General features: G+C 38.8%; 1 protein-coding gene across 1 annotated transcript in view; it reads right to left on the bottom strand.

Moving 5' to 3' along the window:
• The window catches only part of BEGAIN (brain enriched guanylate kinase associated), a 153140-nt gene that overhangs the window by 68953 nt on the left and 65833 nt on the right, over positions 1-18354 (bottom strand). Inside the window, exon 3 of the mRNA XM_054161839.1 lies at positions 6949-7038. Coding sequence (XP_054017814.1) covers positions 6949-7038 — 90 coding nt within the window. The remainder of the gene's footprint in view (positions 1-6948; positions 7039-18354) is intronic.

Genomic DNA, 18354 nt, shown 5'->3' with positions numbered 1-18354 from the left:
AACACCTCATGACTAACTAAACCACGGCACCAAGTGCCACGTCCTATCCCCTCTTGAGCACCTCCAGGGACGGTCACTCCACCACCTCCCTGGACAGCCCATTCCAATGGCCAACAACTCTTTCTGTGAAGAACTTTCTCCTCACCTTAAGCCTAAACTTCTCCTGGTGCAGCTTGAGACTCTGTCCTCTTGTTCTGGTGCTGGTTGCCCGGGAGAAGAGACCAACCCCCACCTGGCTACAACCTCCATTCAGGTAGCAGTAGAGAGCAATAAGGTCTCCCCCAAGCCTCCTCTTCTCCAGGCAAAGCAGCCCCAGCTCCCTTAGCCTCTCCTCATAGGGCTTGTGTTCAATGCCTCTCACCAGCCTCGTTGCCCTTCTCTGGACACACTCGTGTCTCAATGTCCTTCTTAAATTGAGGGGCCCAGAGCTGGACACAGTACTCAAGGTGTGGCCTAACCAGTGCTGAGTACAGGGGCACAATGACTTCCCTGCTCCTGCTGGCCACACTATTTCTGATGCAGGCCAGGATGCCATTGGCCTTCTTGGCCACCTGGGTACACTGTTGGCTCATGTTCAGCTGTCTGTCAATCAGTAACCCTAGGTCCTTTCCTGTTTGGCAGCTCTCCAGCCATTCTGGCCACAGCCTGTAGTGCTGCATAGGGTTGTTGTGACCAAAGTTAAGCACCCAGCACTTGGACTTGTTGAATGCCATCATGCTGGACTCTGCCCATCTGTCCAGCCTTTCAAGGTCCTTCTGGAGAGCTCTGCTACTCTCTAACAGATCAACACCCACTCCCATATTGGTGTTGTCTGCAAATTTACTGATCATGGACTCAATCCCCTCATCCAGATCATCAATAAAAATATTGAACAGATATTGAAATTTGGAAGAGAGCTGGGAAAAATAAAAGGAGGTGTTTAGAAGTGAAATTCCAAAGTGCCATGGGACATATCTTTACCATAAGAACCTATCTGCAGCACCTGCTGATACAGCTACCTTTACACAGAAATATTGCTGGATTTAGGAGCATAACTATTTCACTCAGGTTGTGAGTGCCTGACTTGCATAATTTGTACCATTGAAAATTCAAACCAGGCAAGAGATATTCTGTGGTAAATGTGTCCATATTGTACTGGACCTATTCATAAGCAGTGGAAAAGAGATCTCTCTTAAAAATAAAATTGAATTATGTTGTGGTTACATTGGGATGACATTGCAGAAGGAGGGACTTCTATAACAAATATCCAAAGGCCACAGACACATCAATCCAACAAGAATGTTCAATATTAACTGTAATATGGGATGATTAAGATATGAAAATTCAGTTATATGTTGACACGCAAAAAAACCTTAGAGGAGCAGCTGTCAGCACTGAGTTGTCTCAAGTGAATGTCATTATTGTCAGTGGAAACATGATAAGATTTGTGAAATATGCTGATAATAAAGGCATACAATTTGTCCTTTAATTAAAGGTACTATCCATAACCTAAGGCTCTGACTAGTTTGAATAGAAATACCATGCATACAATTACAATGTTCAGAAATAGACACTAAAGGTTTTTTTATTACTTTAAATTTAGTTTCTTCAGCAGGCAATTGTGATTCCCCTAGTGTACTGAAAACTGCAAAATGATCAGTGAGAATTCAGACATGGATTTAGGGCCCAAATTATTGTGCAGAGCACTAGGAAATGAAGGGTACAGAGCAGGTCATGGAGAGGGAAGAACATGGACTTACAAACTGGGATGTGCACTGTCTACCATGAGCAGCTGCACTGGCTAGACCATCATTGAGCTTGGTACAGGGCTCCATAGAGGCTGAAGAGCTGAGCCAGCTCTCAGAGGGCTGATTTAATACTTCTGCTAACTTGATTTGGATCTGGAGATTTCAAAATATGTTTGTTTCCTATTAAGAAGATGACCACTTTTGCTTACAAGGCACTTCTGATGTTAAATAACCTGAATGTAATCAGGATGGCTGTATATGAGAAATGAATGTAGTACACAGAGAAAAAGCAAGAGCCTTGTGCCCAAATCCAAAGGTGACTAAAGTGAAATAGTGCAAACAGCAGAAGCTTCTTCCAAGCTGTCTCTTGGTGCCTCTGTTAGGATTTCCATAAAGACTGTAGGGATCAACTGGTTTATCACCAGCAGGTAGACTCTTATAGTTAGTGGCTTAAAATGCAGACCATTAGGTTCAGTAAGTGATCCTGCAGAAGTCTGAATAAAGGCTGTCCCAGTTCTACTTGTTTCTCCATGTTGTTAGAAAATAAAGGGGTGAGCAGGTAGGAAATAGGGTTGTAATAGAATTTAAAAAACATGCAGTTCAAAGATGAATACAAAGTGTCTGGTTCATTCTCCAGAATGTCTCAGAGACCTAACAGCCCTGGGGATGAAGTGATCTTCACACTGCTTGCTGCCCAGACTCCACTCTTGACATGACTCTGGAAGAAAGTCCATCTCTCTAAGAGTTGCTGTTTACTGGCTTTGCAGAGGGTGATACGTTTGCATAAAACATTTAACTAGAAGAAAAGGTGATTTACAATATATAGTTACAGGGAATAAAAGGGTGAGAAGAGCAACAGAAAAGGCTGACTGCAACAAATACTTCTTGCTCTAACAAAGGCTGCTGGGGGCAGGGGCTGCCTCACACGGAAAGTGATTTGAAGTTGTTGAACAGACATTGCCTGCTTTTCAGTGTCTGGCGTAGTCCTGGCAGTCTGCACAGTATCTCACTAGGGAATCCAGACTACTAAGCAGTGATGAGAAAGGAGGAAAAAAAAAAAAGAGCGAGGTATTGAGAAATCAAGGTAGAAAATTAGAGGTAGACTTCAATTTATGTTTGGAAGCCAAAGAGAGCTCTCCAGGTGATTGAGTAAACTGCCTTCAGTTGCAGCAGTTCTCCTTACAGCTCTGAGTGGCCAACTTCTGGATTAGTTTGGGTTGTAGTTGTGGATAAGCACTCCCTCTGGAAATTACTGAAAGCAGCCTGCCACATCAGTTCTCAAGCTTATAAAGTTATTGTAATATTAAACCTTTCTCATTTTTGCCTTTTTTCTGTTTACTTTCCTGATTCATCTGGATCCAGCTGTGCTGGAACAGGAATCTGGTTCCTCCTGAATTGTGCCATTTATTTGTAATAGGACATGTAATGAGAATCGGTGAAATTCACTGCTCAGAAGCAAGCTGAAATTTGTCTTATGCTTTCTGTAAAAGGACTGAGGTTGAAAGTGTGGTATGGGAGTGTTATAGAAATGTGCTTTAGTAGTAGGGAAAGAATTTTATTCCTTTTTAATTGGGTATAAATCATCCAGACATAGATTGATGGACAGAGGCTACCATCTCTGCTCTTACCTTAGCTATTTCTTTCTTTTTCCAACTCTTTTTACTCTGATTTGAAGTTCATTTTCATCTGGCTCAAGGGACTCATTCTGGCTTAGTACTTCCCATTAGGAAATTTATACTAAGCAGTTGGCTTGAGGACAACTCAGATAGCATTGCTACTGAGACTGGAACTGGAGCTGGCAGGAATTGCAGATACCACTGTTCTTTTCCCTTTTGTCACAGAATCACAGAATGCCATGTTGGAAGGGAGTCCAAGGATCATCTGGTCCAACCTTTTTAGGTGATAGTGTAGTTTAAATGAAATGGTCCAACACCCTACCAAGTTGAGTCTTAAGGCTGACCATTGTAGTGGAATCCACTACTTCTCTTGGGAGATTATTCTGATGTCTATTCTAACTCTTCTCATTGTGATTTATTTTTTTTAATACTTCCTTTGAGTAAATTTCTAAATTTTCTTTTTAATTGTATCTGGTCACAGTGGCATTCTGATTCACTTTTGTGACAAAAGCTCCTGTTGTATCTCTAACTTGAATCCACGTGTGCTTGCCATTAAAAAAATTGCCAATGCTTGCAAGATATTATTACTAAAAGAGTACAGGAAATAATGCTGCTTTGCTTAGAGTGAGGAAGAACGCTGAGCTCTCAGACACTGTTAGTAGCCATCAGTGCAGTCAGTTCTACTGCAGTCTCCATTCTTTATCCTTTAGTTCTCCCATTACATGCAGCTGTATGACATTACTGAAGCAATGTGTCACAAAGGTGAGCTGCAGGGATATAATGAAATATTTTCTGGCAGTAGAATGCATCACTGGTTTGTTAATGCAAGGAAAAATGAAATTAAGTTAATGAATTAATTTAATAAATTAAACAACATGCCTTAGCCTGGGCACACCCAAATTCTCAACTGGAATTCAAATTCCAAGGAAAACTATTACTACATATGGATTATAAGGTGTTGCACAGGAACAATGAGAGTTACCAGCTGTTATGTCAATGAACCTATTTTGCTTGAATACTTCAAGATATTTTTAGTTTTCCTACGACAACAAATGATCCTCACATCTTTGATCAACTTGATGTTACAGACAAAAGAAAGAAAAAGAGGGAAATGCTATCTGTCATCTTTGCCTAATTATTTTGCGCTCTACTTTATTTTATACACTGCAGCACACTATTTTAGGACTTGTTAACTGAGAAGTCTGCTCTGCAAGAGTATAAATGAGTTCACCTCCAGCAAGTTCACTGTTCAGCATGTTGTACCATCATTTCATGCAACCTTTCTCCTAACCTATACCTGTGATTTATTAGTTCAGTCAAGTGTATTTTATCTTGCTCCCTCTGCTGAACTGGATTACAGTGTAGGACTATGTTTTGTTGCCTTTTTTTTTTGGTGGTTGCACAGGGAAGGAGAGGGAACAGGACTGCATTCTACCAAACTCCTGTTAGCAGTTCAGCACCTTGGCATTAGCTCTTCTGTTGTTTTCACAGTGAGTCACTAAATGAAGGAGATCTCTGCAAGTGCAGAGTGACCAAGTCAGGCAGCAGGTATTCATCTGAAAAGATTGTTGCATCATTCATGTGAAAAGCAATACAGAATGTGCTTCTTTAGAGGGGACCCAGGAGCCCTCTGCTTCCATTTACCCTGCAGAAGGATCACCCAAAGAGCCATGCAGAATGAGGAAACAGCTTCAGTACTACAGATTTTCCCAAAATTTCTCCTTAGGCCCTGAGATGTGGATTGCCTAAACACAGGCCACATTCTTTTTTTTCTTTTTCTTTTCTTCTTTTTTTTTCTCCTTATAACTGAACTACTGTAACATTCTGGGTGAATTGGGACTTGTTTTTCAACTCTCTGGATGAAAATGTTGTTGTTTTCAATCTGTCTTCATTTTGTAAGTGCAGACGGTTGTTGTACTCACTGTCATTTTCACAAATTAATGTTTATATATTTTTTAAGTTCCTTCAGTTAGCTAATATTTTCCCATATAACTAGAAAGCAAGTTTCTAGATCTATTTTTAATACATAGGTGGATCTAAATAACATGGTTAAGATTCAAGGAAAGAAACCATCTATCTTTTTTTTTTTTTAAATTTAGATCCATGTTTGTTCTTAAAAAAGCAGAGAGGAAAATGAAAATTATCATTCAGTGGCTATTTATTTCATTTTTGTGAAAGGGCTAAGTAGCTCAACCTAAAATCCTGCATTTTTTTTTTTTTTTTCCATTTTAAGCTTTAGTATATTTGAAAAGAAATTGTGGCATTGTCCCCCAGTTATTATAAATAATATAATACTATAATGTAAGCTTGTTTTCTTTTGGAAATAAGAACACTGAATGATGAAGGTACAAAAAGAGAGGTTTTTTTTTTAAGAGACCCCTACAAAAGGTTACTAAGTGTCATTTTAAGACTTTGAACTTCCACACAGGCATCCACACCATCTAGGATCAAACAGTGCTTATACTGCAGCTATGTGAATTTCTTTGCATTTTAAAAGATTCACAGATATTAAACCAAATTGGAGGCAGGGTCAAATATTTTGAGAAACAGTTTTAGATGCCCTGACTTCACTGGTCACCTCCCGGTTTTGACAAGGACAGGCAGTAGAGCAATGCTATTTTTGCATTAAGCTCATCCAAACCCAGGTAAGAGTGCATGTGTGGGGTTCCAGGGGACTGAAACCCAGGAATTCAAATCACCTTTCCAAGACTGTTATCTGTTTTTTTGTTGGTTTTTTATTTTTTTTTTCCCCACTCCACGAAGTGCTGATTGTGTCAAAAAAATATGAAGAGAATCTCACATATGTCTTTCCTGCATTAATGGGTTAAGAAGAAAATTTGCACACATTATTCAAAGGAAATCAGTAGACTGCAAGAAGGCAATCCAAAGATTAGTCTGTCTTTATATTTTTATCTAATTAATGTCTTACTTTGAAATATATTTCAATGTTTCATATGTCACCAAATATACAGGATCAGTGAATGACATATCTTCTACATACCTGCCACTTAAAATTAATTCGAACAACAAAGAACAAACAGTATATCGAGGAGAAAAATAGAAGAGAATCTAAGCAAAGTAAGGAAAAATGAGTCAATACTTATAATATGTGCTACATAGGAATATAAACTAGAATCAGTCATATCTCCTCCATCCTTCCAACATCTCTGTACCTATAACACTGGAAAAAATCCTTGTTCCACAAGATTGATTATTAATGTAAACCTGGTAAAGGATAAAGAACATATAAGGACCAGCAATCAAGAACAGTGGCTGAACTGCCCACACAGCTGTGGGTATCTGTATTATAAGAACTAGTCCATCGGAAAAAAATATTAAACTGGTAGTAGACAGCTGTGAGTTTTGCAGCTTCTTGAATAACTTTCAGTTTTTGTATACCTTAATAACAATTATTATAGGCTTGGCTGAGGCAAGCATCTAGAGTACCACAATGAACAGATCTGCTGTTATTCTCCTGTTTCAGAAAACATAGTGCAACTGAACAATGAGTGACTGCAGACTGACACAAAGAAATGAAACATATTTATGGACATCAGAAAGTTAGAAAGAAAGCATAACTTCAGAAAACATCACTTATTAGTTACCTGTCCCAGAGGGTAGGTGAAGATTTTGCGAGCCTGCCCTGGAGAATTCTAGGTTGCCATAAGCAGGTTGGCACCCAGGAATTTCGTACCCTGCAGCATGAATAGAGGATAAACCATGGCTAGGTATGGCTCATAAGACATACGAGTGATAACCTAGCTAGATTTGCTGCATATTAGTAGGCTATGGCATAATTTGGAATTAAGTATTATTTAGGATATCTATCTTTAAAGCAATATTAAAGCTGCAATGCAAGGTGATGTTACAGCACACACATTGTTTTTATTGCATGAGTATTGTAGGTCAGAATAAGCAATTATGGTAGACCTTGGGGTGGCTGTAAATGGGCACTACTCCGTCTGACTTAATGGAGAAGCATTTGGTCTTGAGATTTATGAATCAAGCTCTTGTATTTTTGCGTTGTAAAAACATCAGATTACACAAATTCATGCTTCATTGAAAGAGGGTCAGCAAAATTCCTTCTGAGCACCATAGTGAGAACATGTTTAACAGTGTTAATTAAATCTGGGCTGAAGTTCAGGTTCCACATACCAGGTTCTGTACAGCAGCAGAACAATAGCTGCAAAATATTTGCTGGATATGAAAAGCACAAAGAAGAAACTAAACTAGCAATACAAGCTGTGAATAACACACAGGAGAAGCAGATCTAGAGCCCAGAAGAAGGCCAATGAGCCAGGCAAATTAGCAGTGAGAACTGTTGCCCAACATTAGCATCAAGCAGTGCTGGCAAGATACAAAACACTCTGTTCAGTCCTTAGTTAAGCAAATTCCCACTCAATTTAAATTCAGTTTTTCCTGAGTAAAATCTGAGTAAGAACTATAGTATTTGGCCTGAGAAAATACCTGATACAGTACTGCTGTATTCCTTTGCAATACCAAAAATGCAACATACTATGCCTAAACGATAAATTCAATAAAAATCAGGTTTTCCTTGGCCAAGCATATTCATATTTATGACCCATACTTTTTTCATAAGCTTTCCCTTTGGTCAATGATAGATATACATGCACAAAATCCTACCTTCCAGTATTCAATGTCAGTTACCTGTGGGTACTGCGGAGCAGGGACCTTCTGAACCATGAACACATCTTTACATAGAGGGCACGCTTCAGGAGCAATAGACATGCCACAGAGAGCAGCAGAGAATCTGTGTTTATGGGAAAGGAGAACTCTGCTGACTCTCTTGCCACTGCTGTAAGTAGACCCTGGGATTGGCTTTGTGTCAAGGGCTACTGGCAACAAGATGAGGATGTTTAAGGAATTCTGAGAAAAAGCACTAAGTAAATTCTAGCATGTTTCTCTAGCTGTACCACTGAATTGTTTGTTGAATAAGGAATACTTGAGTATATTTTAACTTCTTCTGCACCAGATTAAGACACTCAAGGACAACAGAAAAAATTAAATGGCCCAAGGTTTAGGTGTTGTCATCACGTGAATTTACAGCAATATTAGCTTTAAAATCAAGGTGGAGGTGAGAATATATCTCTGCACTCTGTAATACCTTGACATTGTTGGTTCTTCAGTGAACTGTCAGTGTTAATTCAGGCGTTTTCAAACTGCAAATCTCATAATCTATAGGTGTACACTTATTCAATGCACAAAGTTCTGCAGTAATTCATTGTGTATTTTCATTCTCATCTGTGGGTGTCAGAGAAACAGTCTATTCTAGGAATGCAGATTTAAAAATGCCTTCTATCTAGTTTACCACTTTGTATCTGAATATTTTTAGGTATAAAATTGTAAACTGTTCCTAAAACCCAGGTCTTTGAAATCTTAATTTTGAAAAAAATAAATAGTGAATTTGGGAAAAGGTTTTCCAGAACTAGTGGAGATTTTTCAAACCAGTACATTTTGTATATTTCTGTGTACTTCACTGAGAAACCCTCAGTGTAGTTTTCTAGTCAGCTAAGAAAACTTGCAACTTCTGAAATGGGCAAAATGAAAATATTGGACTTTTCAAGCCCAGAAAAATAACTAAATTTGGTCTACTGGAGCAGAGAGGTCACGTGAACAGGGAGAAATCTCTGCTGTGTTCAGATCCATTACCAGCTCTCTTCCATGTAGTCTTTATCTAACCTGTCTCATACCTTCCACTGATACATAACAAATAGCTTTACTATGGATAATCTTGACAAACCATTTTAATGTTATGAGGCTGTGAAATGTTTTGACAGAGAGGGGAAGGGTGTGAATTCCACTTCAGCTGTTTGCTCAGCATTTTTTCATGACATCTTTTTGGTAGTAAGTCCTGTGTAATTGCTCCATAAATGAGTTAATTCAGACAAAAGCACAACGTTTTAAATGTGGTGGGTCTTTCTAAAGCTCCCCTGTGGGGTTTTATTATATCCCATCTTAGATAATCAGTGTCAGTTTTAGTCAGTCTAATCACATGTGCAAGGCTGAAAAATAATTAGTAACTGTAAAATCTATTTGTCTGATATACAAACACAAAAATTAATGTGTTGGCTTCTGCAGTTGTCAGAGGGTACTGTTTTGTCATTGACAAATCAGAAATCAGGGAAATGTATACACATTTCTGCCTTACACCAACTGTGAATTTTAAATGAAAGAAAATGGGAAAAGTTCTTAGTTCTGTTACTGTGTTGTTTCCTTTCTGAAACAAGCCTATTAAAAAAGACTGTTGTATAGTCATAGGATACAAATAGTCCTTTGCTACAGGAAAAATACCAGTCCCAAAAATCTGATCATGAACTATTTCAGATTACCAAATTTTGTTGTAAAATGACAAAGTAACTCATTTTCCTCCTCTTTCTATATATTTTCCCTTATTCCTCACTGATGTGATTGAGACCGACTCCAGTGTCAAGTGATGTTCAAATTTGGGCATACTGCTGTAATAGTTTGTGTTTCCTTGTCTTGTCCTAGAACATGCAGTATGTTACTGCAGATATTGTCTCTGTCTCATTTGACAGTGATCACAGACAATACTCAGAGACCTATAGTCATTTTGGGAAAAGAAAAAAAGAAAAGAAAAGACAAGAAAAAGATTTTTCAGTGAAACACAATCAGCACTTTATTTCACTGTCTAGAAAAGAACAACTAACAATTCATTAGTTTTGATGGCAGAAGGTGGTTGATCCACAGTGCCTGGAGCAGACTCATACAGACTTCTTTGTCTGTTTAAGAAAATGCTGTTAGGAGAAAAGTTACACAATGCTCCATATGCTCCCCACTCCATATTTCATAGGTAAGTAAAATTTTTAGCATCTGCTGCATATAAAATCCCTGGTTCACATACTACTCAAAAGCACTGTGATTTAATGGTTGATGTATTGGGTACTATAGTCATAGTATGGATATGCTAGACGTGTGGCTAGATTTTGGTGGTGAAGGGGCTACAGGGTGGTTTCTGTGAGAAGCCTCTAGAAACTTCTCATATGTTCAATAGAGCCAATACCAGCCAGCTCTAAAATGGATTCACTTCTGGGCAAGGCCGAGCCAGGCAGTGATAGTGATAATGCCTCTCCTATAACATATTCAAGAGCAGGGGGAAAAAACCCCTTGGATAACTGCAGCCAGAGAGTTGAGTAGAATACATGAGGAAAATACTGTAAACCTTGCAAACACCAAGGTCACTGAAGAAGGAGTACAGAGTGATTCTCCAGGTGTTGGAGTAGATTCCCCTGCAGTCCATGGTGAAGACTATGGTGAGGCAGGTTATCATCCTCTAGCTCATGGAGGTTAATGTTGGAGTAGATATCCATCTGCACCCCCAGGACAACCCCATGCTGGATCAGGTGAATGCACCCAAAGGAGGCTGTGGCTCCATGGGAAGCCCACACTGGAGTAAGATCCTGGCAGGATCTGTGGATACATGGAGACAGAGGAGCTCACAGTGGAGCAGATCTGTTCCTGAATGATGGCACTCTGTGGAAAGGACCCACACTGGAGCAGTTTGTGAACAACTGCAGTCCATGGGAAGGACTCATGTTGGAGAAATTCATCAAGAACTGTCTCTTGTGACAGGGAGCCTATGCTGAATCACAAAAAGAGTGTGAGGAATTTTTCCTTTGAGGAGACAGGAGCTGTAGAGACAATGTGTGATGAACTGACCACCACAACTCTCCACTCAGGGTGGGAAGGTACAGAAAATTGGCAGCAATGCTGAGCCTGGGGAAAAGGCAGGGATGAGGGGAAAGTTTTTAAGGTTTGATTTTTATTTCTTATACTACTACTCTGATTCAATTGGTAAGTTAATTTCCCCATGTTAAGTCTGTTTTTCCTGTGATGGTAACGCATGAGTGATCTCTCCCTGTCCTTATCTTGACCCTTCAAGTGAGGAGGGGAGTGATAGAGTGGTTTTGGTGGACACCTAATATCCAGTCAGGGTCAACAACCACAGTAGGGTACACATGGTAATTTTACAAATACCAATTCAAATCTGAATGATTTTTTTCTGAAATAAAGTGTCTGTCAGAAGTTGAGTAATTTCATAGCTGCTCTGATTGTGGAGGACTTAGTGAACAGGCTTCAGCAGTCTCTAAGCAAAAGCCACACCAAATTTGTGTCTGTTAAAGGGAGAAGGATTTTCTGTACCACAGAAAAGAATGTGTCCTGGTCTGATTTTTATCTTGACGTCAGTACTCTTTACTACCTGAAGGGGGTTTGAAAGTCACCTTTAAACTGGGTTGTGCTATTATGATTTCTGTACTATTTTGATTTCTGTACTTGCCTCATTTAGCTCTATTTTACCCCAGCATGAAGAAGAACCTCTGTTTTTGCTTCTATTAACACCATGAAGCTATTTTAAGGGCACACTTTTATAAACACTAATAACCTCAGATGAAACACTGACAGAGTAAGCTGGAGGAGCCACAGGGACACCTTGGAACACACTGTCACGACTCTACCTCCACATCCTGTCCTCACTGAAGAGACACGTGGCAGTGATACTGATTTAACATCACAGACTTGCAAGATGCTGTCAGCTGTGCTTGCTACCTACTTTTCTACCAGTTATGCCAATGTAGGTAACTGGCTGTCGTCTCCACAGAACAAAGGCTGGAGTGAATAAAAATGTGAAATGATCTATTTTCTGTGAGGGGGTGGCAGTTCTATTCCTGGAATTACCCAGAACGATCTATGACCATGGCACTGAATAACGTAAAACTGCTGCAGGAACTTCAATGGTATATCTTAATGAATATTTTAAGTATAATTCCTTAATTGAAAAACAGGTTCCCATGGAATAGTACATCCTCCCAGTTTGGGGTAATCCACAGGGACTGGACCAGTAGCTTCACATTGTGGACACAAATATTAACAGAGTACCTGGGAACATAAGGAGGGTTGGAATGTCCATTGAGCTGAACAGGGAAGATAATGATCCCTGTTATCAGTGAAGTTAACACCTATTTTTTGACAATATAGTAATACAGAGATATTGTTCTGCCAGTTTAATGTAACATGTTTCAGGAGAGAGTATCTCACTGGTAAAAGGCCTTCTGACTTGGATGCTTCTCAGTATCTTTTTGAACAAACACAAAAATCCACCCTTTCCCCCTCATCCCATTGCTCAGGGTTTTTTTGCCCCACTCTTCTAAAAAGCTCCTGATATGGCTTCTTTTAGTTTCCAACTTTGCCCATCTGTACAATCCACACCCATCTGTTCCTGATATAGACACTGGCTCCTTTTGATGCATCAGCTGCTGCAGTGCTCAGGGCAAAAGACTACTTCCAGGTCCTCTCTTGGGAAGCCAGCCACTACAGCAACCTTTATCTGCCAGGAAGAGTTAGGAAAGAAGTCTTGTTCAGTCCTGAAATTTTGGGATCAAGAACATCCAAGTGAGATTGAACCTATGAGAGATTTAGTTGCCAAACTAATGTATCTGTTAAACATCTGCAATAGAAATTTTTTTCCAGGTGCTTTTGAAGTGTGCAACTTGGAATGTTTATAAAAATGATATTGCACAAATTCTTGATGCTCTGGAAGGCTCCTTGCAGTATTTTGGGTCCCAGATCCAAAGCAGGCAAGTTGAGGGCTTCTTAAATTAAAAAAAAAATCATTGACTACTTTTTTTGATATGAGTAAATCCACTCTTACCCTCCTCTCCCCCACCTTCATTACTTTCAGAAATGTCTAAAGTGTTTTAACATACAACATGCTAATTGATATAGTTAAAATTCTGCAAAGCATTAAACAATCTGTCAGTGTGGGATGACCTTAGTGATCAGTAATGCTAACAGGTCATTATATTTACTTTACTCGGCTATCTGTATTTATCAAATCATGTGGGAAGCCTTTTGTGTAGTAAATATGTAAGTATATCAACTATTTTTCAGAAAAAGTATGTGGTAAATAATATATAAAGCCTTTAGATTTATACTTTCATGCTCAGACATAAAATAGGTGAATGAATAACTATCACTGCATTAAGCATGTTGACAGAGCAGTTGTGGTGGGATTGGAGCTACTTACAGTGTTTGATTTTGTTTATCGGTGCCTTCAAATGCATGTACAGTAAGAACACAAATTGTGTTTCATTCAAACACAAGACAGTTGATCCAATACAGACTCATAGAATCATAGAATTATAAAATTGTTTTGGTTGGAAAAGACCTCTAAGATCATCGAGTCCAACCATAATTCTAAGGCCACTGTGGCCATCAAACCAAGTCCTGAAGTGCCATGTTCACATGTTTCTTGAAAACCTCTATGCATGGTGACTCTACAGCTTCTCTGGGAAACCTGTTCCAATGCCTAACCACTCTTTCAGTAAAGAAATGTTACCTAATATCCAAACTAAACTTCCCCTGGCACAATTTCAGGCCATTTCCTCTCCTTCTATCACCTGATAGTATGGAGAAGATACCAACTCCCACCTCACTGCAGCCTCTTTTCAGGTAGTTGTAGAGAGCAACGAGGTCTCCGTTTATCCTCCTCTTGTCCAGACTAAACAATTCTAGTTTCCTCAGCTGCTCCTCATAAGACTTGCTCTCTATTGAAACTCAGTATGTATTGATACTAAGAATTATCAATAAAATGTAAGGTTTTTTGACTAAATGAATTAGTGAGCTTTCTGTTCGCATAATGCTAAGTTGCTATACCTGTGCAGGACACAACAGGAGCTAAACAGTGTTACGTAAATTTGTAATAATCAACAACTGGTTTAAGCTCTCAAAAGAATCAGTGGAAACAGACCCAAATTTTTCCAAATGTTTGCTCACTGTTTTGCATTAACAGGTGCTCTACTTTGCATATGAATATCTGTGATTGGTTTGAATCTACTTAGGTATTATAACAAAATCCAAGACTGTGTGAAGCTTTGCACATTGAGTGATCACTTTTGGTATCATTGTGGCATTTTATTGTGGCTGTATGACTTCATATTTTGTCAGTCTTTCAATGCATGAGATACACTAACTGCTTTGAAATTTAACAGCTGGCTGACTACAATTTTACTGATGATTAGATTTGGGGGAAGAAACAGGTGCAGAAACACTTCCTCTTGCAACTACAGAAAAATATGTTAGGAATTAGTTATTCAGTATCTGCATGGAAGTAGTTGTAAATGGTTAATAATTAATTTTGAGTTTCCTACTGGGGAGCTGATCATCTGCATACAGTTAAAAGCATTAGCTAGCTTTACCATCTTCTAGCTTATAAACTATTGCTATAGAAAAAAAATCCCAAACAGTCACACTTTGTAGTGTTATAGATCATCTTTACAATATAATTCAAGAGGTGGCAGTTTGTATACTGCTTAAACATTCTTTGTTATTTTCTGTGGGAAGCAATAGCCACAAATGCATTGCATAGATGCCAAAATATACTTGTTGCCTGTAGCCATTTTCCCATTGGAATTATACTTGCTTATTTGTTTTATATGCCTCATGAAGTTTCAGTATTAGTAATGCCTCCCTGATTCTGTCAGTGATAACATCCAGCAGCTTGTCTGAGGCATTTATTTTGATGATGAGATTTTTATAATAGCAGAACTCAGTTTTCGCAAGGAATGGTTTTCCACATGCAAGAAAACAAGTATCAGACTTACCTAAGGGCTGTCCTCTCCATTTCCCTTGGGTTCTTCAGCTAGCTGAATAAGTGTTTCTAATATAACTAGGCCATTGTGAATCATATCCCCATTACTTTTCCTCTGTCATAAATACTTTGCTCCCATGTCACAGCAACAAATTCACTTTTTTTGCCTTGTTTTTGGGGTTTAATTTAGGAAATCTTAACATAAGTTTCAGCTGCCTGCTCTGAGTGCACTTAACAAATTTTTGTTTCAACAAGGAGAATGCTATGGGGTAGCTAGCACTAAAGTATCTTGCCAAGAAGATTTCTGTGTATAGAAGTGAATTTTTGTCTAAATGTGACAAATTTGGAAAGATGTTTTGGATTCTCAATATGGAATAGGACATATAATCTCAATGTAGAGGATACCAAAGTTATCAGCTGCATAAATTAGTAATGTATTAAAAGCTACCTTCTGAGTTGTTTACTGCCAGTGTAACTCTCCCTTTTCCTGATTTTTCCAGTTTTCCTTGCAGTCTCTAAGTTTGGGAGCTTTGAATAATAACTGACTCATTTTGTCATCGAGGAATGGACTATGTAAGAGGACTTTTCTAAACATATGGATGTATTTACTGCAGGCATCAACTGTGCTTGTATTTATATTTCATACCTTTTTCAAAATATGCTATGATGTTTTTAAGTAGGCATGCAAATGTGTGAATAAAATCATACTGAATACAGAGGAGGATTAAATTCCCTGAGAATAGCAGCTCTTTCGTGCAAAGATTGTCTGTGCTTGCACAGTTGCAGCAATCCATGCCTGATGCCTTCATAGAATCTGAAAGAACTAATAATTACAAGACATCCTTTTAAAACAGCATAGGTTTTTCACGGCAAGTAGAATAAAGCTAATACTTAACACTGAAATACACTCCTTTCGCCCCAAAGAGATATCCTAAATTATATCTGAAGCCTCAATATTTTCATTTACTCACAGAATATGGTGGCTTAAGATCTGTTTTCTAAGCAGCCCTAATAAACAATCATAAGAAGTATTTCAGCAAAGGAAAAGTGCTGGCATTCTGGCAAAAGGGGTAGTGATGTGTCTCAGATAATGCTACGCAGAATCCCAGTCACTTTTTTGCAAGAAAGGGGTTCAGTCTAAAAGAGATGCTCAGAAAAAGACTTTTTGTGAGAACTGAGGCACCTTAGAAAGTAAACTCAAAAGCAAAGCTAGGCTAGATCAATCCAAGAAAAGAAAGACTGAATGGGATATGACTGCCATTTAGAGTCAGTACAGTTAGTCTAATAATGGATCCCAGCCCTTCCAAATCTGGCTCCTTCCTTTTCAGTGGTATTCAAGTAAAATAGCACTTGTGGTAGAACAGAACCAGCCATCAGCTCAGTATTTCCAATGACTGGAGTCAGAAACAGAGGAAATCTCATTTGCAAATCTAGTTCTACCTTTCAGAACCTGACATAGACAACAAGTTTGTTGTTTGATCTCTTATAGCAATGCATTTACCAGCCCAATACTTTCATGTGTTTGCAATACAAATGCATTGCAAGAGAATAGTTGTATTTTCAGTTGAGAATACTATGATTACAGAGATAATATCTAGAGAAACATTCCCGGGAGATGCTTCCATGCAGCTTAAAATCAATAGAAATTATGACTATTGTATATTTCTTCATCTTTTGCTTCTTATTTCTCTATATAGCCCTTATCTTTTACTCCTGAAGAGCATGGCTTCTTTCACAGATTTCTGTGTTACTTTTACTGAGAAAATGAAGCACTGAGTGATCTGCTTAAGAAATCTGCTCACTGGAAAATTGGTAAATATGCATGTAAACAACTGCCCTAGAGTATAATCTGAGCTATTTTTATGTTATAGCTTCGTAGGTTGGAAGGACTTAATTTAAAAAAGAGACTAGATTTCAGTTCAGACATTGCTTTTCTTTTTCTGTCTGCTCAGAAAACTAGTCAAGCTCTCCTGCCTGCCACCATAGATTTAGATTGTTTTTGCTAAATTCTGCTCTTAGTGAGGAAGTTATTCATCACTTACTGTAGCTCTGATGCAATAATTCAGTGGAACTACCTGGTCTGTTTGGCATGGAGTTTATCCCTTGTATATTTGTGCAGGTTCTCTCAGTCGATTTGTGCTCTGTGGGCTATTTGAAATTGATTCTTTCTAGTTTTATGTGTCTTCCATTATAAGGGACAGACTTTTTGTGGTCCTAGGGTATACTACATTCATTTTCAAAACACTCATGTATGCCAGGCACTGTTACATTGGACTCTTGGGTATGTCAACAAAACAATATGGATCCCAGTGTAGAGAAAATCAGCCCTCTTCTCTCATGTTTGCTCTCTTAGCCTTTTCCCTTCTCATCAGTTTAAAGTATGAGTTCATTAAAGGAGAGTAAAACTCTTAGGTTTTGGGAGAACAGCATGCAGTGTAATGAACCCTTATCTCAAGTGATAAAGAGAAAATGAGAGGAAGTTTCTGGTGGGGTCACTTGAGTTGAGAGTCTTTTGAGAAATCAACACAAAGATTAGAATGAACAATACCTGAGGGATGGCAGTCCCTGAGATGTATTAAAAACATCTCAATACTCTCAGACTTGTTTGGAGTTACATTTCAGATTACCTAATGGAAAGATTTGAAAATTACATTGTTATCCTGAATACCTCTTGAGACCAGACAAATACCAGTGAAAAGGTTGAATCCAGAAGAATGCAGGAAACATAATCCTGAGAGGTAAAGAAAATGCAGAACTTCACCACCCTGTGGATGGGTGTTGCCAAGGGCAGTGGCAGCACTGTCAAGAAGCATGCATGGTGCTCCAGCTTGCGCCAGAGAAAGGAGCCATGACTGCTGCTTCTGCAAGAGATGAGTAAGAGTTTTTAGCCTACTCAACAGCATACTTTCCTCTGGCAGTAGCAGTGGCAGGGCTCTGGCAGAGGCAAAGCAGGCAGCTGCCCCAGCAGCCACATATTTTGTCTATGTCTCAAGCTGGTTCTGCAAATCCCATTCGGTTTATTTCAGGGCTTGAATCATATCTGGCACAAGGCCCATTCTGTGCTTTGAAAGTGCTTTGGGTAAAGAGGAAGAAAAAAGGTGCTGCAAACCAAAATTGCCAGGTGTGAGCAATCAGAGCACAATTAAATCTATTATGAGTGGAATGAATTATCTTCTTAAAAAAAACCCACAAAACAACAAAAAACCCCAAACCCCAAAACTTTAGCTGTTGTAGAACATGTCTCACTTAGCAATTTAACAAATGTGCATGATCAGGTGAGTGGTATTACACCTGGCTAACTCCTGTCATGTGCTGCTTCATACTTTCTTGTGCTGTATTGCAGAAAACAGATTTGATCTTCATCCAGATGTACATCAGTGAGTCA

The sequence above is a fragment of the Dryobates pubescens genome, chromosome 5, assembly GCF_014839835.1.
Source record: "Dryobates pubescens isolate bDryPub1 chromosome 5, bDryPub1.pri, whole genome shotgun sequence".
NCBI lineage: Eukaryota > Metazoa > Chordata > Aves > Piciformes > Picidae > Dryobates > Dryobates pubescens.
This window is presented reverse-complemented; position numbering and strand designations above follow the sequence as displayed.